General features: G+C 56.9%; 2 protein-coding genes across 5 annotated transcripts in view; one reads left to right on the forward strand and one right to left on the reverse strand.

The window, feature by feature from the left end:
• The first annotated feature begins 237 nt into the window (after positions 1-237).
• Positions 238-18,350, forward strand: SUN2 (Sad1 and UNC84 domain containing 2). Of its 2 annotated transcripts, none has more exons than XM_082420025.1 (18): positions 238-428; positions 3,316-3,472; positions 4,448-4,650; positions 5,031-5,168; positions 5,856-5,951; positions 6,303-6,396; positions 7,448-7,518; positions 9,560-9,687; positions 11,327-11,581; positions 12,032-12,109; positions 12,591-12,634; positions 13,218-13,383; positions 13,724-13,945; positions 14,292-14,376; positions 14,763-14,878; positions 15,012-15,179; positions 15,560-15,652; positions 16,626-18,350. In XM_082420025.1, exons 2-18 carry the CDS (start codon positions 3,351-3,353, stop codon positions 16,737-16,739), a joined length of 2,193 nt encoding a protein of 730 aa, XP_082276151.1. In that variant the 5' UTR covers positions 238-428; positions 3,316-3,350; the 3' UTR covers positions 16,740-18,350. The 2 variants fall into 2 exon arrangements, with proteins under 2 accessions (XP_082276151.1, XP_082276150.1); XM_082420024.1 differs by lacking the exon at positions 238-428 and adding an exon at positions 735-870.
• Positions 16,623-25,957, reverse strand: part of GTPBP1 (GTP binding protein 1) — a 28,701-nt gene continuing 19,366 nt past the window's right edge. The window contains exons 9-13 of one of the 3 annotated variants that reach the window (XM_082420034.1): positions 25,422-25,557; positions 24,604-24,782; positions 23,122-23,322; positions 20,378-22,214; positions 16,623-18,941 (exon numbers count right to left, since the gene is read on the reverse strand). In XM_082420034.1, coding sequence (XP_082276160.1) covers positions 22,122-22,214; positions 23,122-23,322; positions 24,604-24,782; positions 25,422-25,557 — 609 coding nt within the window. In that variant the 3' untranslated portion in view covers positions 16,623-18,941; positions 20,378-22,121. Of the gene's footprint in view, positions 18,942-19,693; positions 22,215-23,121; positions 23,323-24,603; positions 24,783-25,421; positions 25,558-25,957 lie in introns of those variants that run through there. The other 2 variants (XM_082420035.1, XM_082420036.1) reach the window with 2 other exon arrangements.

A 25,957-nucleotide genomic window follows, 5' to 3' on the forward strand; every position in this document is an offset into this window, starting at 1 on the left:
CCAGCACCCAGGGGTTGCACACTCACCCGCGCCTCCCACGCGCGGATTCTTGTCTGGACTTGCCCCGCCCGCTTGGCCCACGCGGCGGGCGGGGCGAGCCGGGGCCTTTGTGTTCAAACCGCCCAATGGGCAGTGGCAGTGGGCGGTGACGCGGGCGGGGTCTGACCAATGGGCTGCGGTCTGTCAGCGTTGACTGACAGGCGCACACATACACACTCGGCCACGCGCGCGCCGTCCGGCCCCACTTGCGCAGCGCGGTTCTGCGCGGGCCGCATTGTCTGCCAGTCCGCCGTCGGCAGTTCCCCGCGCGTCCCGGGTCCCCGCGCCGACCGCACCTCCCCGGATTCCGACGCGGTAAGGGGGTGCGCCCGGGCGGCGCAGCTGGCCTCGAACGTCCCCGGCCCCGCACGGAGCAGCGGCGGCAGCAGGTAACAGCCGGCCTTGGGCCTCTGGCGGGCGGACGCACGGGGCGAGGGTGGTGGGCCGGCCTCGCTCCCCTCCCCGCGGGTCCCGCGGCCGGCCTGACCCCGGGGTCATCGTCGGGCTGCACCGGCCAGAGCCGAGCTGCCCAGGCCTGGCCCTTCCACTCCGGGCCAAGCTGGGCCAGGCTTCAGCCCCGCCCGGCGCACGCCCCTGGACCGGTCGAGAAGGGCCAGCGCTGTGCCAAGGCCGCCGTGACTCATCTCCGCCGCCCGGCCCCCGCCCCCGGGACTGGCCGCTCCACTGGTCAGTCCGGAGGGCGGATGTCTCCGGGCGGGACTTCCCCGGGCCGAACCTCCCCGGTAGGCGGAGAGCGGAGACCCGGCTGTCCCAAAGCGGCCCAGGCCAGTGCCCGCGTTTTCGTGCCAGTCAGGCAGTTTCCAGGGACAGGTAGTTCTCTGCTTCTGCCGCCGCCTGTCATAACTCTGGGAATAGGAGGGAGGCCCATTTTGTTCAGTTCTAAAGAAAAAAAGAAAAGAAAAGAAACCAAATAGGAGGCGGGAGTGTGACTTAGAGCAGAGAGGCAGGGAAGGCGCATGGTTGGTAAAAACAAAAACAAAAACTCCCGCAGGTTTAGCCAGTAGGGAATGAAGGGAGCAAAGAGTTAGCACCTGGAGCGTTTTGCAGGTCCCACGAGAGAATGTAGTATGAAAACGTACCGCGGAGGATGCCCAAGATCTAGGTTAAGTCTGACGACTGGATGGATACTGCCATATAAGTTTGTGATGGGGGTGGGGAAGGGTGGAGCTGAGAAAGGATGTGGTTCAGCTCAGAAATGGGAAGGGATGTTTTATTTGAGGGTGTCTTAACCGGAGGGGCGGGGGGGGGGGGGGGAGGCGGGGGGCGGTGTTTATTCTGATATGCAAAAGATTGGAGCTCTGAGAGGCTCACCTCTTGTTTTGTTTTGGAGGACGGGGCCTTGACTTTTTTCATCTTGTGAAACCCAGATTCAATGATAAACTGTTTTGTGATAGCAGAACCCTATGAGAAAGACTAAAAGGCACCCCTGGGAGGGTGCTGACTGCTGATGATTTTCAGCAAACCCCCCCTCCCCCCCACCAAACACACACACACACACACCTCCGTCTAAATATTTATTTATATTCTTGCCAGCAGTAGCTTGAGTTCTGTATAAACACATTGCTTTGTTCCTGCCCCGGGGCGAAAGCTTCATCAGCTCCTGCAGGGCAGGGTTAAGAGGAGGAGCCTGTGTGAACATCTGTAGCTTTCAGGTGGGGAGGGCAGTAGTGGGGGTGGAATTACCTTATAAGGCATGGAATATAGAAAAGGATCCAGGCCAACTTCCTGCTGTGGCTACTACCAATCGGTCCTTTTACCACCGTCGGCTAAAACCAGGGAAAGATGCCAGGGGGACACCCTACCTGTGAAGACACCAATAAGACCCAAGACATGAGGCTGCTTGTTTTTCAGAAGAGGACTTTGTCGAATTCTTCAACTGTACTAACCAGACCTCCTGTTTTCTGTAGTCTGAGCTGGGATGTGTTAGAGCCTACGTCCACCACACAGCCCAGAGAACTAGTAATTTAAGTATCAACCAGGAATATTGGAAGTGATAAGCCACAAGTACTAGCACCGAAGCATAACAGTGACTTTGTAATACAGGCCGGCAAAGGCACCACGTTCAGAGTGCTCACACTGGCCATCTGAGGTTTTGAATCTGGGTTTCTAGAACTGAAAGGTTTATGAATCCTCCTTGTGTTGTAGAATGCCGCCTTTTGCCACGTCTTTTCTCCTTGGCCTCCTCTGAGTCCTCCCTATCAATTCCAGAGCCTTGGTTTTCCGCCGCACGTAGTGACTGGTCTGGCTGGTAGGGACTGAGGGTAATCCCACACTGCCGCTCCACCTGCCTGTTTTGCTAGTTTGTTAACAAATGTAACAGCTCTGTCTGCAGCCTGTTCTGAACATACTGGAGACTGTAAAAGACGCTAGTTGGGGACACAACAACATATTCCTGAAACAACTTGAAAACTTCCTGGTAGAGTGGAAGGACCCAGGCCTTGCAGCCTGTCAGAGCTGAGCTCAAACTCTGCCACTGTCACTTACAGGCTGGGTGGCTGTGGGCAGGTTACTCATCATTTCAGTGTCCCAGGTTCCCCCCTGTACAATGGGGGTAACGATGCCTTCCTGGATTATAATGGGTGTGTAAGGAGCCGGGTACCTAGGAGGCATTTAACAAAGTATTTTATCGTATCAAGATGCACTGATGTTGCAGCCCAATAATCACTAATGGGATACGGCATCCGGGCACCATCAGGATGTAGGCAGGGGTTACCGTGGAAAAGTTTTCTGGAGTCACAGTTTGATTGCGGCTCTGAATCAGTGAATACAGCTATGAAGAAAGGAAAGCACGTCCCATCTAAGGGAAACAAGCTAGAACAAGAATAGGCCCAGCTCTAGGGACAGGGCAGCACGGTAAGATGGCTGGGCTGGAGAGCGGGTGCAGGGCAGCAGTGATGAAAGGCATTCATTTAGCACCTGTGGCCTACCTATCAGGTGCCACAGGCTCTGTCTCATGTCAAAGGTTGCAGAAGGCCCAATTCTAGCTCTCACGGACCTCAGCATCCAGTAAACTGAGAATTAGGAAATCCTGTGGAAGGTGCCATGAAAGAGGCTGCCCAAGGCAGAGGGCAGCAGGGTGGGCGGGGCCGGGATAATTAATAAATGCCCCATGTCAGCCACATCTCAGGCTGTTTCAGTTGAATCCCGGCGGGGGGGCAGGGGGGGATTGGCTGGGAGGCAGTGACTTGTTTCTCCTCCCCTGGAGAGGGGCTGAGAACAGCCCCACGCTTCACATGGCGTCCTTTCTCTCCCAAGACTCTTCCGGGGAAGGGTCCCCCGCCCACCTCATCATGTCTCGAAGAAGCCAGCGCCTAACACGCTACTCCCAGGGTGACGATGACGGCAGCAGCAGCAGCGGGGGGAGCTCGGTGATGGGGAGTCAGAGCGCCCTGTTTAAAGACAGCCCTCTCAGGTAGGGGATCGCCACTCCCAGCCCCATCCCGCTCCGTGGGATTGCACTGACCTGCAGAGCAGATGTCTTGGGCTGTTCACTACGCAGCCTCTTCGTCTTGTGACTTTTGTGGGCAGAGGTCAGATACCCATGTCTGGTCAAAGGGGACATTCGCACCTCTGGGGGTGCCAGGGCCCAGTGCTGTTTCATCTCTCCATACCGTAAGCCGGGCTGCCGCCCTCATGTTCAGAGAACAGGAAGTGGGGAGAGGCAGCTTCAAGAATAAGCCAGGCCGGAAACCCCAAAACCGAGAGCTGGGCTCACAGGAACCCCTTGTGCTGTGGATGGCTCTGCCAGTCTGGCCATCCTCCCCAGACCCACACCCACACCCACATGTGCCACTGTCTGTAGGGCCTCCTCAGGGCCAGCGAAGCAGCTGAGGAGACGAACAAGTCCGAGGGGCACCAGGACGTGAGCTAAGGCAGGCGCCTGCCTCATCCTGCCCCCTTGCAGATGTGAGGCCCAGATGACAGCCCCTGAGGCTTTGACTAGCTCTAGAAGGCCAGGTTGGGTTTGTCTGGGTTTTCAGTGGGTTGTAGAAATTACTAATCCATGAGGAAGCATGAAAAAACACTTTGGCTTTGAAGTTAGAGACCTGGATTTGAATCCTGACTCCATCACTTACTGATGATCTCACCTAACCGCTTGTGAGATTTAGAGATAATGGGAGCACAGAAAGTACCTGCTTCGCGCGGTAGACAGTCAGCAGTTGGGAGTTGTTAGTTGCCTAGCAACAAGGCCGTGCGTGCGTGTGTGTGTGTGTGTGTGTGTGTGTGTGTGTGTGTGTGTGTGTGTGTGTGTGCGCGCGCGCGCGCGCACGGCCCCCCCCCCCCCCCACCTTAGGAGGGCAGAGCGCTGCTTAGGGCGCCGCTTTCGCTTTCCTGGCTGGGCTCACCTGCCAGCTCCCGCCTCTCTCCTCCTGCTGACCTCCCACAGGACCCTGAAGAGGAAATCCAGCAACGTGAAGCACCTCTCCCCAGCGCCACAGCTGGACCCCTCCTCTGACAGGCACACCTCCTACTACAGCGAGTCTGTGGTCAGGGAGTCCTACTTTGGCAGCCCCCGGGCCGCCTCCATCGCCGCCTCTCTCACCAGGAACTCCATCCTCGACGACCAGCCGCATGGTGACCCCTTCTGGAGTGAGTGTCCACAGCCTTTCTCCTGGGCCTCTGCTGCCTCTGGAGATTTATCGTCCAAAATCCCCCCCGGGGGTTTCCTAACCGCTGCTGGGCCAGAAGAGGGGCTCCCCACCTTCGGAAACCCTTGGGAGAGCAGCCGAGTGTCTGAACTTCCAGGCCCTTTTAGACGATGGAGTAGCCACGTAGCTGCTCCAGGCCTAGGAGGCGGAGGGGCCAGTCCTAGTCCACCCTCCCTTGACCCAGGGGAGCTCGGGAGGGGCCGAGAGTAGATTCGATCTGCCCATCAGAGCTGCTCCTCAGGGTGTCCCCGCGAGTCCCCCTGGAACGCCCTCCTCGGAGCATCTCTGCCCCAGGAGAACCCTGCGTTCTTCCCTCCTCAGGTGAGGACCTGCGGGTGAGGAGGAGGAGAGGCACAGGTGGCACTGAGAGCAGCAAAGTCAACGGGCTCCCGGAGAACAAGCTCTCCGAGGACTTCCTCGGGTCGTCCTCGGGCTACTCTTCCGAGGATGACTACGTAGGTAGGCGACGTCCTCCCTCCCCAGCCTCGGGGAGGTGCTCCACCGGGTTCCCGGGCTGCTGGGGAGGTGACGGGAAGTAGGGGGAGGCGCCCTGACAGCTCGAGAGAGCATGGTGTCCAGCTGAGTGTGGCTGCTGTGCCACCACGGTACCCTGAACCCAGGCCTGGGTGGCCCTCGTTAACGCTGGGATGCGATCGCCCGGCCCCACGAGGCCCTGAACAGCCTGTGGCCAGTTCCCTTATTTGACTCATTTCCAGCAAGTGTTTAACATGGAGATTCACACGCAGGAGGTGCTTGATCCCTTAGTCTAGTTCTGAGGGATTTGAGGGATTGCCGGTGAGGAGAAGGAAGCAGACAGGAGTCCAAGGGAAATAAAATGTCAGAAATCTAGCACTTCGTTTCGTCAGCGTTTACTGGCCTGCTCGCTGCCAGCCTCTGTCACTTGGGGATGTGAAGGAGAATGACACACGGTCTCAGCTCACAGTCTAGAGGAGCAGACAACTGACAGTCTCCATGTCCCAAGGCTCTTAAGAGTGAGGACAGCGGCGGTCCAGTGGTTAGGACTCGAGGGGCACGGGTTTGATCCCTGTCGAGGAACTAAGGTCCCGCAGGCCCTGCAGTGCACGGCACCTCCACACGAGAGAAAAAGAGTGAGGACAACTGGGCGTCTCCTCTCCTCCCCTGCAGGCTACTCGGAGACAGACCAGCAGGGTTCAGGGGCGCGGCTGCGGAACGCCGTCTCTCGGGCGGGCTCTCTTTTCTGGATGGTGGTCACTTCTCCAGGTGGGTGCCGCTGCTCTGTACATGATTGTTTCCATTCTCTCTGGCAGTCACTTTCACCCATCTCTCTGCGGTTGGGTATCCAGCCCGTTAGAAAGAGACTGTAGGGCCGCCGGGGATAGCTCGTTCCGGAATAGTTACTGGGCGCCGGGAGCCACGGGAGCATCCTTGCTTGAAAGCTGGACGGAGGCGGTTGGCAACGCAGGCGGGTGGGATCACAGGACCTGGGTAGCGTGGGACAGGACGGAGGTGCACTGGCAATCAGGGTTGGGGTCGGGGCGGGGAGGACCGCTGGTGGAGACACACAGGCCAGTGGTTCAGGGTGGCACTTAGGCTCGACGGGCCCTCTTCCAGGCCGGCTCTTCGGACTCCTCTACTGGTGGATTGGCACCACCTGGTACCGCCTGACGACAGCTGCCTCCCTCCTCGACGTCTTCGTTTTAACCAGGTGAGCAAGACTGACAAGAAATCAGAAGGCCCCAGGCAGAAGGGGCCAGTAAAGCATCTAAACCTGTAACGTGATGGTTTCTCTGAAGGTTTTTGTTTCCCAGTTTACTTGCAGCTTTTATTAGTGAGTGTGGAGTGGACACCCAGAGCCCCTTTTTCTGCCTGACAGTGGACAGGACTTAGAGTCACGTGCAGGGAGTGTTCTGGAATGCAGGTTCTTGTTTCTTCTTGGGCATTTCCTTCCAAACACCAGCCTAGCCACTTCTGAGTCTCAGACAAGCCCAGCCTTACTCCTGCTGGCCACGCCTTAGGCTCTAGCCAGCAAGTGGTGTTTCCCAGAACATTCAGCATCCCTCTTGGCCACCTTGTGATCTGGACCCCCAGTGTTTTCCAAAAGAAAATACTGTCTGACTAAGGAGTTACTTTTTTTTTTTCTGTATTTGCTTGCCTAGAGGACATCTGTCTGTGAAAGTTGTAGGTTATTCACAGACCCCAGTGTTTACTTATTTATTTATTTATTTTATAAATTTATTTTTATTTATTATTTTTGGCTGTGTTGGGTCTCCGTTGCTGCGCATGGGTTTTCTCTAGTTGAGGCGAGCGGGGGCTACTCTTCATTGCGGTGTGCGGGTTTCTCATTGCCGTGGCTTCTTTTGTTGCGGAGCACGGGCTCTAGAGCGCAGGCTCAGTAGTTGTGGTGCATGGGCTTAGTTGCTCCGCGGCATGTGGGATCTTCCCGGACCAGAGCTCGAACCTGTGTGCCCTGCATTGGCAGGCGGATTCTTAACCACTGCGCCACCAGGGAAGCCCCCCACCCCAGTATTTATTTTTAATAACATCAATACAATTCAGAGTCAGAATGGTCCCCGTCACTCCAAGCTTTGCAGGTAAAGCATCCAGTCTGGCCCTGGCAAGATGAGAGGCTTGAGGCTGTCCTCTCTAACTCTAGCTCAGCACTCAGGAAAAATCTCTAGGGACTCCCTGGGGGCATATAGAGGCCCTGGAGCCCTCCTGACACCTCCGCCTGCCCTCTCTCCCCTCCTGTGGTCCAGGCGCTTCTCATCACTGAAGATGTTCCTGTGGTTCCTCTTGCTGCTGCTGCTTCTAACCGGCCTGACGTATGGTGAGCTCACCCACTGTCACAGGGAGGGGTGGAACGAGAGCTTGTGGAGATGGGGCTGGTGAGCCAGAGGGGCGGGCAGAGTGTGGGCCAAGGCTGGTGCTGAGCAGAAACGAGAAAACTAGAGGGACGGTGATCAACTACAAAACAGGGAAGGAGGCAGGACGAGGGGGCGGATGGGGCCTGCGCAGCACCCTGTCTGGCTCTCCTGGGTCCTCAGGTGACCCGTGGCTGAAAGGGGAAATGCTCCAATCCACTGATCTTGTCCTTGGTTTGGGTTGCTACGCTGGACTGCCTAGCATGTCTAGAGCATCCTTGCAGCCCCAGGGGCTGGAACATGCCTCAGTACAGGAGTACTGGCGTAAAATGCAGGCACTCTGACACTGTTATTAGCAGTCATTTTCCCTCCATTCCAAATCAGGAGGTTGTCTGGGTGAGTGAATTATCGTTACATCAAGTTCAGTCTTCAGCTGTCTTTAGGATCAAAACAATGAAGTAGTAAAGAGAAGTAAGAGCACCTTTTTGCACCAAGATACTGAAATACGTGTCATCTGTAAGATGCTCCACGTTGTTCCCATCTCCATCGTTGAACTTTCACATTTTTTACATAGTTGTAATCATTGTTTATATATTTTGTGTTCAACTTTTGACTTGACAATTTCACATGAGTTTCACAACTTCCTATGAGTTGCCCCTGTGGCCCCCAGGCTCAGTTTTACCAATTTATAATTAAAGACCATGCTTTGTCATTATTATATTTTTAGAGGTGGTTTTATAGGTTTAGCATCTACTCAAGTTGTATTTCTTTAATTTCTACCAAGGTAGAACATCTTTCCAAGTGTTGATTCCCTTGTTTCCTGTTACAAGAACAGCTTGTTCCTATCCAGTGGAAACTGGGCATTGCCCTTAAAATAATAATGACTTTTTATAATCTTACAGTATTTTGTTCAGGAAGCACATTCCCTCGTGTTATCTCAGTTTGTTTCACCATCCCCATGTGGGGTTGGTGGAGCTGAGGTTCTCATGGCGTCATGAGATGCATACAGAAAGTCTGAAAGGTTGAGGGGTGGAGTGACCAGCTCCAGGAGGGCAGTAGGTGAAGGCCTGTCCGGAGGGTCTGACTTAAAGTCTGGTGGTGCTTCCCGTTGCACCTGCTCGAGGCCAACAATTGAGTGGCAAGTGTGGCATCTTACCAGGGTGGAGACCCCACAGCCAATATGGCTTTTTCAGGCGCTGTTAGCCCCACGCATACATGTACACGCACGCACATGCACGTGCATAGCTCAGGAGTAAACACATCACAAACAGGTAGCCCCTAAAGCAAGATGCACATGTCTCTGTGTGGCGGCAGCCTTGTGCTCTGTTCTGGGGCAGCAGGCAGCCTCTCTTAGCAGGTGGATTCTCTTTCAGTGATTCTCAACCATGGCAGCCCATTAGAGTCACCCGGGGAGCTTTTATTTATTTATTTATTCATTCATTCATTCATTCATTCATGCATGCATGCCATGCTGCACGGTTTGTGGGATTTTACTTCCCCAACCAGGGACTGAACCCACACCCGCGGCATTGAGAGCTCGGAGTCCTAACCACTGGACCGCCAGGGAATTCCCACCTGGGGAGCTTTTAAAACTCCTTATGGAGGGATCCCCCAGGCCCACGAACTCACTCTGGAGGGCGGGGCCAGACACTGACTGCTTCAAAAGCTCCGTGGGTGATTCTGATGTACAGTCTGGACTGAGGACCACCGTCAGGGCCTCTGGCTTCTACCATTGGATCATCCCCAGCTTATGATAGCCGTTTCCTCCAAGCTTTGCCACCTATGGAAAGATGAGGATTCCTGAGGGGACGTGAGGATGCGTACACGCTGGGATTGTGGGGGGGAGGCTGCTGCCTCAGAGAGTGGCGGGAACCGCCACCCCTCGCACCGCCTTTGGCCGGGGCAAGGCTCCCGCGAGTGAGACGGGCTGCGGGTGAGCGCTGCTCACGAGGCTGCCGTCGGCGCCGTGGCCCCGGCCCAGGTAACTGCCCTCTCCTCTGTGTGCAGGCGCGTGGTATTGCTACCCCTTCGGGCTGCAGACGTTGCGCCCCGCCGTGGCTTCCTGGTGGGCCTCGAAGGGCAGCGGCGGGCAGCGTGCGGTGTGGGGTTCCAGAGACTCGTCCCCACATTTCCAGGTGAGCATCTGAGGGTCGCAGGCACCCACCTTGGCCTGCATTTGCCATTGAAGTCCCTGCCCTTCTTCCTCACACACACAGCTGAAGAGGTGCTGCCAGGATACCTTTCTCTACTGTTTGTGGTGCAGGTGTTGGGGGGTGTTTTGCCTGTGCTTAAATATGACTCAAAACTGCCCAAAAGTTAGTTGCCATCCTAAGAACCACGGAACACAGAAGGAAAAGGAATAAGACAAATTGTCTTGCCTACTTTGTTCCTTTTCAGTATAATTTCACGAATCTTTACTGAGTACCTTCTGTGAGTCAGGTAATATCCTGTTCTGTTACCTATTACCATAGATAAACCACCCCCAAAATCAGTGCCTTAAAAGTACCAGCACTGGGGAATTCCCTGGTGGTCCAGTGGTTAGGACTCGGCACTCTCACTGCCATGGCCAGGGTCAACCCCTGGTCGGGGAACTAAGGTCCCGCAAGCTGTGCGGTGTAGCAAAAAAAAAAAAAGTACAGCATTGGATTAGCTCATGAGCCTGCAGGTCCTCTGGGTGGCTTTTCTGGTCTGAGCAAGGACAGCTGATCTTGGCTGGGCCCCCTCGCGTGTCTGCAGGTGGGTCAGCAGGGGCGGGCTGGTCTAGGCCTGGGCTGGGCAGGTTGTACCTTTGCTGTCCAGCAGGTAGCCTCGGCTTGTTCTCATAGCGGCTGGGCAGGGTTCCAGGAGAGTGGAATCATGCCAGACCTTGAGGACTAGATTCAGAACTAGCATACTGTCACTTCTGCCACATTCTGTTGGCTGAAGCAAATCTCAGAGCCAGGCCAGATTCAAGGAGGGGGAGATAGACCCCACCTCTCCATGGAAGCACCTGTGAAGCCACATTGCAGAGGGCGCAGATGCTGGGAGGAGGGCAGGACAGTGGCCATTTTTGCAACCTGCCAGAGGCTAAAGATGGATCCGGCCCAGGCCCTGCCCTCAAGAGGCCTGCAGTCCAGTGGGGGGTGATGAGCGCACAAACAACTGGAGTGTGTGTGTGCAGGTCCTGGGGTCTACGATGAAAATGTAAAACTCTTTGTCCTCTAATTATAGTTATTTGAACTTTGCTTGCATCCTGCTGAATTTAATTTGCTATCACATTTTTAACCATTTATTTTGGTAGATATTACTTTCCTGACCCTGATTTTATTATTTCACAAAATAATGATGTCTTCTGGCATCTTTAACTTTTTTTTTTAATCACTAGTATCAATTTCAGGACCACCTTTTCTGTAAAACGGGGGAAGTAAAGAATGACATATCTTTGTATTTACTTTCATCTGCATAAAGACACTAATAAAAATAGTTGCCTGGTTTGGGAAGGGTTGGTGGTGAGGGCTCTGGGTGGATGGGGCAGAGGTTAGGAGCATGAGTTTTTGCTGTTTGTTTGCTTGCTTTTTGAGTCATGCAAATACTGCCTAGTTTAAAAATGGAATTTTTGAAAGTCAGAAGCCTAACCTCTGTACTCAGTAGGCTCGTGCCTTTTAATTGACAGTCGACAGACTGTGTTTTATAATTTCATTTGGGTGTTTCTGGGATTCTCTTCCGTTCCTCTTTAGGAAGCACTGTTGTCATAAGTCCCTAACCTCTGTGGCTTTTCCCTCCCCATCCTGCCAGGCTGAGCAGCGCATTCTGTCCCGGGTACACTCTCTGGAGCGGCGCCTGGAAGCTCTTGCTGCCGAATTTTCCTCCAGCTGGCAGAAGGAGGCCATGCGGCTGGAACGCTTGGAGCTGCGGCAGGGGGCTGGAGGGCAGGGGGGCAGTGGCAGCCTGAGCCACGAGGACACCCTGGCGCTCCTGGAGGGGTTGGTGAGCCGCCGCGAGGCTGCCCTGAAGGAGGACTTCCGCAGGGACACCACTGCTCAGATCCAGGTCGGGGAGGGGAGCTGAGGGGCCCGTGTGGGTGACACCCGGGGTGTGTGGGGTGGAGGGGGCGAGGCCCTGCACCCTGACATGAGGGAGACAGCAGTGAGTCATTCAGGGTCAGACGGCTCTACCACTTGGCAATTACCTTCTCTAAGACTTAGTGTCCTCCTCTTTAAAACGGAGACTCTCCTGTCTGCCCCGCCCCTGGTTGTGAGAACATGAGATTGTAGTGCGCCTGGCACGGTGCCCATGTAGGTGTGGCACACCACGCAGGTGTGCAGTAAAGACCAAGAGGAGTCTTGCGTGTTTCCAAGAAGCACTGTAGCAGAAAGGCCAGGAGCTGAAGTTTGCAGTCAAACAGGCCTGGCTCGAATTCCCGTTACACCACTTACTGGTTGTAAGCGGCCTCTGAGCACGACTCAGTAAAATCCTTAGCCTCTCTCCTATGCCTGATAGGAAGAACTGGTCACCCTGAGAGCAGAGCATCAGCAGGACTCAGAAGACCTCTTCAAGAAGATTGTCCAGGCCTCGCAGGTTGATGGGCTTGGGGGCACTTGGAGCCTACGGTGGGGCGCTGATCGAATTCATCATCTGTTCTTGGGCTCAGAGAGACACCTTGGCTCCTAAGGGTCTGCTTAGATGCAGAATGGGGAGAAGGGTGTGTAGTCTCCTGACTTCTGCTTGAACTGAATCCACCTGGGCTGGAACACTCTGCAGAGACGCCCTGGGATCAGGCCTGAGGACAGGAAGGGCTACTTTCAAGTGGCCTGTTGTGCTGGGTATACATGCTGAATGAACGAGTGAACGGGTGAACGCCTAAGCACGATAGCTATGGGGTGAGACTCCCATAAGGACCTCAACCAGGAGGCCAGTTTGACATTTGCTAGATCAGTCAGGAGGCCCTGGGGTGGGGATGTGGTTAAGCAAAGACCCCAAAGGGAACAGATCCTGCTCTGGGAGACTGACTGCTGTGAGCCTGACATTTCTTGTATTGGTCCCTTCTTTCTGCTTATAGGAGTCCGAGGCTCGACTCCAGGAGCTGAAGTCTGAGTGGCAAAGGTAACGCGCACTGCCATCTGTCCTAGGCCTGCTCAGCCCCAGCCTCCCCATTCCCACCCCCAGCTAGGACTGGGGAGCAGAGCCCCGGAGCAGAATTCTGATTGTGTCCCAAGCAGAGAGGGAGATGGCTGAAACCTAGCTCAGGATCACCTGCTCAGAGCCTGTCCTTGAGGTGCAGTGGAGGTCCGGCAGGGGTTGCAGGCCTTGCAAGAGAATTGGGATTCATGGGTTCATTTATAGGCTTACCATCTTTTGTGTACAACCTCATGCCGGCTGCCTTCCCATGCCCCAGATATCTGTACTTGTGGAGGATGTGAGAGCTGAGGCAGAGTGAATTATGGATCTGGGCTTAGAAGGGAAACGGGATACTGTAATATTAGCTCCTTGGGATATGCAAGCCAAGTCATAGGCACCGGAGCTTATGTTCTACAGCCAGAAGCTCCAAGAGTGAGCCTTGCACTCACCAGTGAGCGGTGGGCACACACTTATATCAGGTGCCAGCTAGGGGATCCTCTTGTTCTCCTCAGCATAGCCTTACCCCTCACCAGAGATCCAAGGCTTACTCTTCTCTCTCTGGGAGTAGGATGACCCAGGAGTCCTTTCGGGAGAGTTCCATGAAGGAGCTGGGGCGGCTGGGGGTCCAGCTGGAAGGCCTGCGGCAGGAACTGGCAGCCCTGACCCTGAAGCAGAGCTCGGTGGAGGACCAAGTGGGCCTGCTGCCCCAGCAGCTCCAGGCTGTGCGGGACGACGTGAGTTGGAACTGTCCACGTCCCTTGCTGAATACCCCTCCTCTGAGACGGTCCTAGCAGTCTGCAAGGCAAAGAGCCTCTTGCCCCCTGCTCTGGACTCGGCACAGATGCTGGTTTTGACAGAAGTTCTTCCTGTTTTCTCATTGATAACATGAAGGGTTGTTCATAACTCTTTCCTCCTCGTGGCCTGAGCAGGCACGTGCTGGCCCTCCCCTCGCAGGCCTGTCCTCGCTCCCTGTCCCCTCTACCCAAGCCAGGTGCCACCCCACCCTGGCCAGGGCTCTGCTGTGGCAGCTTCCGCTGTGAGCCTCCCAGAGTGAGACCTTTTTTTGGTCCCTAGGTGGAGTCTCAGTTCCCTGCCTGGGTCAGTCAGTTCCTTCTTCGAGGTGGGGGAACCCGCACTGGGCTCCTCCAGCGAGAGGAGATGCAAGCTCAGCTGCAGGAGCTGGAGAGCAAGATCCTTGCACACGTGGCCAAGATGCAGGGCAAGTCAGCGAGGGAGGCCGTGGCCAGCCTGGGGCTGACGCTGCAGGAGGAGGGCGTGATTGGGGTGACAGAGGAGGTAAGGACTGGATGCCCCTGGACACCCCCACCCCCCGCGATGGCTAATCCACCCAACACACACGCACTGCTTTCCTCCCTGGGAGCCACAGAGCTGCACAGTCCCACACTGCCAGCGCCCTGGCCTGTTCTATGACCTAAGTGACACCCAGGAGGCTCCGATGTTTGCTTTGGGGCCGGTGTGGAAGGGGGGAGGTGTATGCCTGAGCAAGCGGCACGTGTCTGTACAGCAGCATGGTGCAGGCACGGGAGGGCTGAGTCCAGGGGTTCCTGGCCCCTAACAGTGGGGCCACGGAGGTGGACGAGTCTGCTTCCCATCACAGCTGCTCGGGGCGCCTGTGTTTTAGCAGGTGCACCGTATCGTAAAGCAGGCTCTGAAGCGCTACAGCGAGGACCGCATCGGGATGGTGGACTATGCTCTGGAGTCGGGCGGTGCGTACACCTCTCCTCCCTTTGCTGGGCCCCGTTCCCTACCCTGGCGGGCCCCCTGGCATCTGCTAGGGTAGCTGTGGTGTTAGGCAAGCAGGGCTTGAGGTCAGCAGAACTCACCCAACCCAGAACTCACAACAAAGGCGAGTGACTGCGTGGGAGAAGCCGGGATGTGCTGAGCACCGTCCTTGGCCGGGAAGAGGCGGGCGATGCTTACAGCTGCTCTGGGGTCTGGGTTAGGTGTGAAGACTGGTCCTCAGAGAGGGGACGGGCAATAACAGTCCCTGCTGGGGTTCCCTTGGCTGGCGAGCTAAGCTGGTTGTGTGGGTCTCCCTCCCCTGCTGGAGTCCGGCCCCAAGCGCCCACCCTGCCTTTCTTTCCTGTCTCAGGGGCCAGCGTTATCAGTACCCGATGTTCCGAGACCTACGAGACCAAGACGGCCCTCCTCAGCCTCTTCGGCATCCCCCTGTGGTACCAATCCCAGTCTCCCCGCGTCATTCTCCAGGTGGGGGCCCTGAGCACACCGAGTCGCCTGCGTAGCTGGGTGACTGTCCCCTCCTGGGTCACTGAGAGCTGCGCTCAGGGCGGGCTGTCTTCGTCACCTGCCAATGCGCTGACCCAACGTTCTTCCCCTCCAGCCAGACGTGCACCCAGGCAACTGCTGGGCCTTCCAGGGGCCCCAGGGCTTTGCTGTGGTTCGCCTTTCTGCCCGCATCCGCCCCACTGCTGTCACCTTAGAGCATGTGCCCAAATCCTTGTCACCCAACAGCACCATCTCCAGTGCCCCCAAGGACTTTGCCATCTTTGTGAGTATCCCACCTGGGGGCTAGAGGGGCTGTAAGAGGGCCCTGTGGGTCTCTATTGAGGATTGAGTTGGGATCGTTCTTTGGTTGAGGGGAAGGGAATAGATATGGAAGAGACGGCGCCAAGGTAGGAAACAACACTTTGGTCTCAGTTACCTCGGGCTGCGGAGGAAGAAACGGAGGCCTAAGGAGTTAAGTGACTTGTCACAGATCACACAGCGGCCCTGTGTCCAGAGCTCAGGCCCCCTGCAGTCCCTGAGGAGGCTGGTGCCTGCCCCACCGGGTGGGAGGGGACCAGTGGGGAAACGGGAGGGAAGGCCTTCCTCCCTGGGGGCCCGTGTGTAAGAGCAGGATCTTCCCTCCATCCTTTGCTCTCTTTTCAGGGTTTCAATGAAGACCTGCAGCAGGAGGGGACGCTCCTTGGCCAGTTCACCTACGACCAGGATGGGGACCCCATTCAGACGTTTTATTTTCAGGTATGGGATTCTGTTCTGCTGGCAGAGGAGGCATATATATGTACTTACCCATCCATTCAGCAGATGTTTTCTGAGTACTTGTCCTGTGCCAGGCACTGGGGGTTCCAAGTGAGAAGTCACAGCCCAGCCCACCCACAGCTCTAGGTACGGAACAGAGACCACTGTCCACGTGGCGTGGGAGAGGCGCCAAGTGCACATCAGCGCAGGGGAGGGGCCCTCCCGGATGGGGAGTGCTGGGGAAGCTGCCTGCAGAGGGCAGGTACCTGAGTGAATGTGGCCCAGCTGGGCCTCACACAGCGCAGCATGGCTGGGCCACTGCTGGGGGCCTCCTGCCTCAACTTGAGTGGGCATCGGTCTCCTAGGCCCTTGGTAGAAATAGATCCCCAGTCTCCAGCCCAGGTGAGTCTCTGGTAGGTGGCCTGAGAGCCACACCAGGGGAGCCCTAGTGTGAGGAAGTGGGTGAGGTGGAGAAGGGACAGAGGAGGGGAAGAGAGGCAGGCGTGGCTACCAGGCCAGAGAATTTCAGCCCTCAGCTGAAAATGAGCATACAACACAGAGGACTGATGGGAACTTGAGAAAGAAATTTTGCTTAATTCACAGTGAAGGAATTCTTTTTCAACAGCGACATACATCAAACTCTCCATAAAGGTAGTTCTGTTCATGGTCAAAAAGAGCTCCTGTGAGTTTTTCCCAGTTTGAGATGAATCATGCTGGGGCTCGGTTACAAGGCTATTTTTATGTGGCCGTGGGCTGGGCCTGGCGCAGCCTTACATGCGTTGGCGGCCCCTGTGGGACCTCTGAAGCCTGTGGGGCTCCTTGGCCCACCAGCTGGCCACTCTGTGTTCCAGGGTCTGAAGACAGGAGCTTTGAAGTCCGGTTCTCTACAGAGGCCCCGGGGAGGGGGGCGTCTGGCCCTAGGTGTGGCCGTCTCCCCTCCGGTCTGAGGACTCTCACCCCTGCCTTCTCTCCCCAGGGCCCTAAAATGGCCACGTACCAGGTGGTGGAGCTGCGGATCTTGACTAACTGGGGCCACCCTGAGTACACCTGCATCTACCGCTTCAGGGTGCATGGGGAACCTGCCCCCTAGGCCTTCTCTGTGCTGCCGCCGCCGCCAGCGGGGAGGCCAGCTCCTCTCAGCACGTGCCCCCTGCTCTGGGGGTAGCTGCGCAGCAACCCCCCTCTTCCCCCGCACGCTTGAAGCGCACTGACTTCCAGGAGCAAGAAAGAAGAGCCCCTGGCCCAGTGGAGATGAGAAGGAACACGCAGGCTCTTCCTGAGCGGCGGGTGGCTCGAGCGGTCAGCAGGCTCCGGCGTCTCTTTTCCTTCTTTGTTGTTCTCTGCGTGCCGGGCACCGGGCGTCTTTTTCTCCCTCCTGCGAGGGTGTATATATGTAGCATGTTGTGGGAAATCAAGGCAGGGAGAGATGGGATGAGTGCTCATGTTCCGGCAAAGGTGGACGAGACCTGCCTGCCCCTTGCCCATGTGCGGGGGCTGGCACCCAGGGCGCTGCATAAATGAAGCAGGTGCCAAAGCCGTGGGTGAAACAGGCTAGGGCCTGGGGCAGCTGAGCTGTGCCCCCTCCCTAGGCAAGAGAAGTGAGGTCCTCTGGGAGGAGGGTGCAGGCTGGGACTGGTCCCCAGGCAGGAAGCTCCTGGGAGAAGGCAGCTGGGCTCCTCCAGAAAGCTAGTGCCGTCAGCCTAGGCCCACAGCATTCCTGAAGGGCTTCTATACACTGTATTTGTCCTGGGTCAGGGTGGGCCATGGGGCTTCTTGTACCCTGGAGGGTCTGGCTCCTGGGAGCCTGAGGGTTACTGCTTCTGTGGCCCTGTAGGAGTCCCCTCTGCTGGGGACAGTAGTTGCTTTCTCTCCCCTGATGCTGGGACTGGGGCCCACTCTGCTCCCCACTCCTGCTAGGGCCTACCTGTGCCCCAGCACAAGCTTGCTGCATTCCCCCAGGGTGCCCAGACCTGTCCTTCGAGGCCATAAACATCTGGGGTCAACTAGAAGTGTTCAGGGGACTCCCTGGGCTCTTGTGGTGGCCCAGCGATACAATGACAGTGACACTCAGGGTGCCACGGTGGGAGGAGGTCTGTCTGCACTGTTGGCCCTACCCCACCCCTATCAGGCCGCTGATGTAAGAGGCCCCCTAACCCTAAGCCACTCCCGGGGGCTCTCTCAGCTCTTGCTCAATTCTGTTTCTATTCTGACTCATTTTCTATGGGGGACAGTCAGGGGTGGGGGGCTGGGTTAGGAGCGGGGGGGCCGAGGTGGGAGCTTTTGGACCCAGCAGGCCCTGCTCTATTATGTATGTATTTTTCAAGGTCTGTTTTTTAACTGAAAAGCTAAGGGCTTGATTCCTAGCCCCGTTCTGTGGGGCCTCGGGTGAGTTCAGGTCCTTGTAACCTGGCTGCCAAGAAGGGCTTGGGGCACTGGTTCCAACTCTGTGGTTCGTTCCGGCCCGTGGGGAGGTGGCAGGAAAGGCTGCTGTGCAGGTGGGCGCCCTGAATGGAGAACAGAGCTGGAACAAAGGCGAGGCCCCGGCCATCCTGTGATCGGTCCTCTGGCACTGGCCCTGCCTCCAGACAACCAGGTTTTGTTTTGCGCTCTCCTGTCACAAATGCTGCACTATTGGTTCTTAATTTTGTATCTCCAGATTCTAATTTATGCCTATGCAAAAAATAAATTATGCCCAGGATTAGTGGAGTGTGTGGTTTTTATCTGGCCATTGCACGGGACCCTGCTCTTGGGAAAAAGAGAATGAATTCTTAGCCAAAACAATGCCCCAAAGGCTTCCTCCTAAGCTTTAGAAACTCAGGCTTCTTGGCTAAAACTCAGCTGTGATGGGAGATGGGACCTGAGGCAGGCCCTGTGCCTGTGACTCTGGGCTCAAGGGCTGGCGGGAGAAAGTGAGTGGCTTTGTTAGCCATCACTGATGTCCCACTGTGAAGCAGGAGGCTTGTCCTGCGTCTCTCAGTGCCACTGGAGCAGAGGGTAGAAATTACCCACTTTACTACTGAGCTTGTCCGCAGTCAGTGCCGCAGTCCCCCTCCATGGGAATTAAACCCTTGTCCCTTGTACCTGTGTTGGGATGGCACGAGGTGGGTCCCCTGAAGAGCCAGAATCTTGCCAGTTCCAGGGAGCAGGTCCTGGCCCTTCCCTGCAAATATCTCCCCAGATTCAGTGCCTCCAACGAGCAGCTCCAAGGGCCAGGGGTGGTTGCCCAGCTGGACTCAACACACGCCTCTCCTCCTGACCATGGCACCTGGCCCAGGGATGCGCCCCATCACAGCTGAGAAAATAAAGGCAGGAACAGGTCAGTAGGCAGGAGTTGGGGGATAAGCCGCTACAGGAGACGGTGCTGGGTGGAATGCAAAGCCAGGCCCAAGGCTTTGGGCCAGTTACTCAAGCCCTCAGCTCGCTCTCTGCACGAGGAAACAGCTAGTCCTATGGCTCGCCCCTCAGCAACTGCTCGCTTCATCACCTCCTATTTCATTCACACTTGCACTGCATTTAGCACCATTTTTCAACAAAGGTGACATCCCTGAGCGGCATTAGTAAACGCATCCCTGGAACCTACCACCTACCGTCAGGGCTCAGGGCCTCTGTTCGTGCCCTCTGGGGCCTGTCTGCACACGTCCAAATCTTAAGAGGCCCTCATGGCACAACCCTCACACCGTCTTTTCTATGGTCCGTCCCGTGACCCCAATCAAACCTGCGCTTCCCCTGCACCATGGCACATTCCTGTGACCTTATTCTGTGCTGGGGAGGCCAATAAGCCAGAACAGTGGGCCTGGCTGAATTAAAGATGCCACACACGTTAGCTGCGTTACAAAAGGGTCAGGATTTGCCATTTGAGGTGACTGGATTAACAACTTTATTCTTCATCAACAACAAAAGGGCTGGTGTTTTGTTCCAAATAGATAGTTGGTAGGGCTGAGGCCCATATGGGACCTTTGTAGTCCCAGCTAACGACAATAAAATGCTGTAGTCAGCCCCCTGGCTAGCAGGTGTGGGCCTGGTGACCACAGAGATCAGACTGACCTGAGTGTTTGAAGGCAGAGGCCAGGGTGGAGGCCACAGCTTCAAAATGTTAAAGGAAGTGGTTATGCTCACAGCGGCAGGAGAGTTCCAACAAAATGTGGTTCTGCCTGTTCCAAGGTCCCCCATGGCCAAGTCCTGTGGAAACACCAATTCCACAGCACCCACCATGGGGACGGAGAGCACAGGGTGCCGCTCAACGCTGGAACTCCTATTACAAAGGCACCACTGGGCAACGGCCCCTGTAAGCAGAACCAGAGTCAAAACGCAAGAGGGAAACAGCCAGCAGACAATGGAACTAGGCCAGGCTGAAGGACACGCTGGAGTGGGTGACCGGAGTGACTGGGGGCTGGGGGCACTGCTCCCCTGAGCTCCAGTGTCCTTAACCAGAAAAACGTAACTACCACCACCTCCCTCATAGGTGGTAGCTGCGAACATCAAAGAACATGAAGCGAGGGAAATGCCTGGCACAGTCCCAGCTACACAGCAGAGACGTGTCCATGCCACCTTTCTCCTTTTGAGCCCGGTGCCCAGCTTGCGGCCTCTGCTATGGACGTGGGAGCCGGCGTGGGTGGTAAGCAGTGTGATGACCATTATTCACCGGGTACCGCCCACGTGCTGGGCACACCAGGGCCTCACACACATTCTCTCGCTGAATCCTCGCAACAACCCGACGTAGGCATTTACCTCTTGCTGTAGATGAGGAAACTGAGGTTCAGAGGATGGCAACTTGTCCTGCGTCACAGCTGGCGGAGGAGTCTGGGTTTTGAAGCCATGCCTGCCTGACAGGAGAAGCTGGGCCCCTCCCGGCCCGGCCCGCAGCCGGGGGCTCTAGGGCAGGCAGAGCAACGGAGCTCCCCGTGGCCGCACCTCCACCTGGAGGGGCTGGGCAGGGAACAGGACACCGTCAACTTGGAACAAACTTTTTATTTTGTGTGCTGGTCTGGTCGGTCAATGGCCACAGGTCAGTGGTAACTAGAAACAGGAGGGGAGGAGCGGGGAGCAGCGGCGAAGGGTCGGGGATGGAAGGGAGGCGAGGCTGAGGAGGGACCCAGCCAGATGGGCGTCCCAGGCTAGAGAAAGAACATATCTCTGCCCATCAGTCCACCCTAAAGCGAGGGCTTCAGTCCACAGCTCTGAGCAGGCTGGTTCAGGGCCCGTGCTGCCATCTCTGGCCTGGGCAACACCACCCCCACCCCTGGCAATGATTCTTCCAAAGGGCTTAATGCTCTGAGCTGGATCTGGAAGAATCTTTTTTACTACCTCCTACCTGCTCTCCCCGTACCCCAGTTGGAGCTTCCAAATCTGGGGCTCAGGCCCTTCACTGCTGGGCTCCTGTAGCAGCCATGCTGGGGCGACGTGGTGGGGAAGGAGGGGTTCCAGTCCCGGACTGGCTCAGAGGAACACCTGGCACCCCTGACAACAGGAGGTGCTGTTGACCGTGACCCTGAGCAGGCGGACCCCAGGCCCGATCATCAGGGCCCTGAGGCCCAACAAGAATCAGAGTCCAAGTCCAAGCAGGAGGCGGCCCCAGGGCGAGGTGAGAGCCCCAGCTCGGCAGACTCCGCAGAAGAAGAGTCACCCCAGCCAGCCAGGCAAACAAAGGATTGTCTCCAAGGGGAAAGAAGAGCCACAGCTGTCTTCAGGTCAGTGGCAAGGGTCAGAGAGGAAATGAGGGTCCTATGACTCAGTCACCAACACCCTCCACACGTCTACAGTTACAGCCTAAGAGCTTTTGGCATTACCTGTTTGGGGTTTGAGGGAAACAAGAGGGAGAAAGAGAAAAGGGGAACCACCGCTCTCCACTCTGCTAAGATCCCCAGGTCGCAGAAGGATGGCCCCCTGCTCTGGCAGCAGCAGATACTTGCCCTGGACGCCCCTCAGCCCGGAGGCGGCTCCGTGGCGGGGCTCCAGGCGCACTGGAGAGCGAGCACAGGGAAGGAGGGCGCGCTTCAGCTCCTGACAGCCCTGAAAGGTTCTCACCGAGACACACGAACGGACAGACAGACAGGCAGCCAGCCAGCTCCTGGAGGCTGGTGGCCAGCCACGGAGGAGAAAGGAGGAAGACTGCCAGGCCCTGAGCGGCCGTACTCCTGCACCTCACACGCCCACACACACACACACGCACACTAGATAGATAGACAGATAATAAAAAGAATAAAAACTAAGGGCCCAGATGTACAAAAAAGGTGTGAGTGAGGAAGAAGGCGGGGAAGAGGGTCGGAGATGGTCAGTCCTCCAGAAGTCTGGCCACCTTCCTCAGCTTATAAATTACAACCCCCCACTGGAAAACGGGGGTGGGGGGAATGACGAGGCTCCGGGTGCGGCCTGGGGGAGGGCGAGCGGTGGTCAGAGTTGCTCTGGCCCATCTGGTGGAGCGGTGGCCAGAGAACGAGGATCCCTTGGGTGGTGGAGGTGGGCTGGGGGAGATTCAGCAGCCGCTGGCGGGAGGCATGCAGGCCCCCTGGGACTTCACCTTGTGACGCTGGCCCCCCCGTCGCCGGCCCCCGCTGCTGGGCTTGGGCTGAAAGAGAGAAGAAGGAGCTTGAGAGGCAGTGGCCCAGCGGGAGCAGGGCAGGACAGGACAGCAGAGGGGCAGCGGGAAGCGGGGGCAGGAGAGGAGAGAGCAGCCATCTGCTACGTCCTCCGCCGACAGAGCCGGCGCCCACCCTGCCTTCCTCGCGGGTGGTGGGTCACAGGTGATCACGGTGTGAGAGGAGCCGTTCAGAGAAGCACAGAGAGAGCAGGAACTAACATGTGCCACTGCTGACAGGTGGGAGGAAAAAAGAAATGACGGAGTCAGAGGAAAGACTCGATGGGGAGGGAGAGCAGAAAGGACAGGCCCAGGCAGAAGCTTCCTCCTCCAAAGAGGAGTCGGACGAAGAGACGCCGGAAAGGGGCGACGTGAGGGCCACCAGGAGAGGACTCCAGGGGACAGTGCTGGCAGGAGGTGCCGAGCGAGAGCCACACTGACAGGGCCCAAGACCACCTGCCCCGCAGGAAGTGTCACGTCGGGGAAGGGGCCAGGAGGACCCTCTAAGGCAGTGTCTTTCAGACGTCTGGGCTGCAGTACGCACTTACATCACTTGCAGTCTCACACACACAACGCTCACTCTTACTATGACAGGGAAACGCTGACATTTTTCTATTCTCTTTCACTAAAACTAAATGCTGGTCAGGACCCATTAAGTTCATTTCATGTACGCCACATCTCAGTTTGAAAAACACTGCCTTGAGAGACAAAAAGCTCACACTTAGATAGCACTTAGGGACCTGGAGTTGTGGGAAACACCCATGTAGGAACTTAAAGACGTGGCAGACTGGTGAAGGCTGCCGGCGCTCTCCTATGAGTCACCTCCACGGCCACGCCACCGCCCCCACCCCGCCCGCGGCCGTCAGGGGCCCAGGACCAGCCTGGGAAGCGCACTCACCTGTGGCTGGAGACCGCCGGATGCAGCTGGCTGCGCAGCCGCTAGAGAGCAAGCTTCATCTCCAGTTGGGGGTGCCCCTACCGCTGGCCCTCCAGAGGGACCCCCCTCTTCTCGTTTGGGCAGGGGACCCTTTTTCGTCGATTGCATTTTAATCTGCTGGGGCTTGGAGTTCATTGGGGAATTGTTGGTGGTCTGGAGGAGCTGCAGGAGCCAAGGGGGTGGGGGTTGAGACAGAGCTGCAGGCAGAGACCTGGGCTCAGCTGCCCCCGCCCCACCCCTGAGGTCTCAGGGACCTCTCACTCCGTGGCCTGGCTGGGCCTGGGCGAGGTGGGTGGCAGGAGGGCGATGACAGGGCAGTGGGGTGGAGAGATGTCCTCTCCACTCAGCGTACCAGGGCTGCCCCAGCCAGGGCTGATGTCTCACCTGCCTCAGACCAGCCCAGAAGGGTTCCAGCCTGTTCCCTGCCCCAGCTGCTCTTCCCACAGACAATCTGTGAACCTCAGCCATCTCCTACTCAGCCCAGCTCCCAGGCTGGGGTCCAGCCTGCCCAGAGCCATCAACTCTATCTCCTGCTGCCCCTGTAACAAGAGCCTGGGGTAAGTTTTAATCTTGGGCCTCCCAGAGAGATCAAGTGAGTGTCTCAGGAGCTGGAAACATTTGGAGTGTGGCCATCAAAAATCTTAAGAGCTACCACCCAGGAAGGACTGACTCAGAGCCTTCCCTTATGGCCCAAGTTCAATCTCAAACAAAGCAGCGAATAGGCCCAGCTGCATCCCCAAGGGCATTACAGCATGTGCGGGCAGCTTCTGCCAAACCCTCAGCCAGTCCTAAGCAAGGGGGCCTTCGAGGATGATCCTCCCCACTCCCCAACACACTCTGCAGTCTTAGGGTGACGTGGACGGGCCTAAGGAAGGCCATTCTGGAGGAAAAGCAAGCCTGAGGCTGATTCCAAGATCTCAGACAGGATGTATGGAGCAGGGGTCACACCACTCCATCAAGTGCCGCTACTCAAGGCCATGGATGAAGTCTGCAGAGGGCATAAGGTGGGCTCCAGGACACAAAGAGCTCAAGCCCATGCCCCACTGCTAGCCAGCACTCACTCCAACTGGACCCACTGCTCTAAGGGCACGGCCCCAGCCAAACCATCGGAGCCTGTGCCCAGCATCTCAGAGGCCAACACTGGCTAGGCCCAGACACTCTCCCACCACGGACTGCCATGCCTCAACTCCACCTTCTCTCCTCCATGGTCACTACCAAAGCTCAGAAAGACAGGAGGTCTAGGGAAACCTCTCAGGAGAGCAGAGAAGATGGCACTAAGGCTATACCTCGGCGCTGTTCCAGTTCTCCCAAGGTAGGGCCTGGTGCCTCTGCCCCTGGCAGTCAGTAAGATTTCACAGGGCTCCTTGAGGAGAGCGTACAGTCTAGACTGGAGCAGCCCCTGGTACTTCTTGTAGGCAGGCAAGGTGGTCTGCCCGGCCGTACCTTAGTGATGGTGCCTACAGCCTTGGTGCGGCCCTCCCGGAACACCAGCCGCTGGTCTATGTGCAGGTACTCGGGGGTCTTGATGAAGCGGAAGTGCACGGTGGCCTTGTCCCCGGTGCGCAGGCAGTCCTTGTCCATGCTCAGGATGGTCGCTGTCTGCCTGATGCTCCCACAGTGCACTGCCAAGGGGGCCAGCATGTCAGGAGAGGCCTGAGCCACGCAGGGGCCTCAGGGCAGGGGGGGGCAGTGGGTGAGAGCACGACACAAGCTCGAGCTGCGGCAGGCTGAAGACCTCAAAGGGCAGAGTGAGGCTAAGCGACTGGAGGCCCGTTCTTGGACTGAGCCTGCCTCACGTTCTCCCACTTTTCCCTCCAGTTAGACCCCGCTTGTCCCCGGACCCACTTGTCCCTAGTTCCTGAACACAGGGCACTCTGTTTGCAGGCGTGCCTTCTCTGGACTGTGGGCTTCTTGATGGCAGGGCCCTTGCCCATCTTGTCTTTGTCCCCAGCACCTTGGCAACACCGCCTGGCACACTGCAGCACTTGGTAGATGTCTGCTGAAGGACTGAGTGTGAGGTCCTTGAGGGCAGGTCTGGGTCTCCAGAGCCCAGCACCGACCTGGTGCTTGGTTAGTGTTTGCAAGAATGAATAAACCACAAGCCGCAGCTCGTGGGTGGAACGGAGGGGATGGCATCACTGAACAGGGCAGCGACCTGACTCTTGGCTGCAGCCGAAACTTTGGGGTTTGGGTTGCTGGAGCACACTGTAGGGGGAGCTAGAGCAGGGGGCTTCAGGCTGGCAGTGCCTTTAGACACCTACCCATGGCCTGGTACCGCGGGCTGATTGTGGTGGGGTGGTGAAGGACGAGGATCTCGGCCTCGAACTCCCAGGATGCTTGGGGATTCAAGCGTGGAGAAACCATCACCATGCCCTTCCGGATGGACGAGCGCTTGATCTGAATGAGAGAGAATCCCAGGCCTCAGGGACAACAATGCCTTCTGGCCTCACCCCCTGGTCACAGAGGACCAGGACTCCTTCTGGGAACTGCTACCACCCCAGCTTGGCCTTGACCTCTCACTGCACTGGACCACAGGCCTTCTTTAGTGCTACGTGGGAAGCCTCAACACTCCTATTGGGGGGTCAGGAAAGACTTCATACAGAAAGTGGCATTTTAGCCAGGACTTGCAAGACGGGTCAGAATTAAGTGGGTGGCGAGAGGGCAAAGGCAGGCAAGCACTCAAGTAGGAGAAATAGGGCGAGCATGGTCTGGCTGTTGGGAAGTATATAGAAAACCCGGCTTTGCTGGTTAATTTGGCTGGTGCAAATGACCCAGGAGCTAGCACTGACCCCGATCC

Source organism: Balaenoptera physalus, assembly GCF_965194825.1.
Source record: "Balaenoptera physalus genome assembly, chromosome: 13".
Classification (NCBI taxonomy): Eukaryota; Metazoa; Chordata; class Mammalia; order Artiodactyla; family Balaenopteridae; genus Balaenoptera; species Balaenoptera physalus.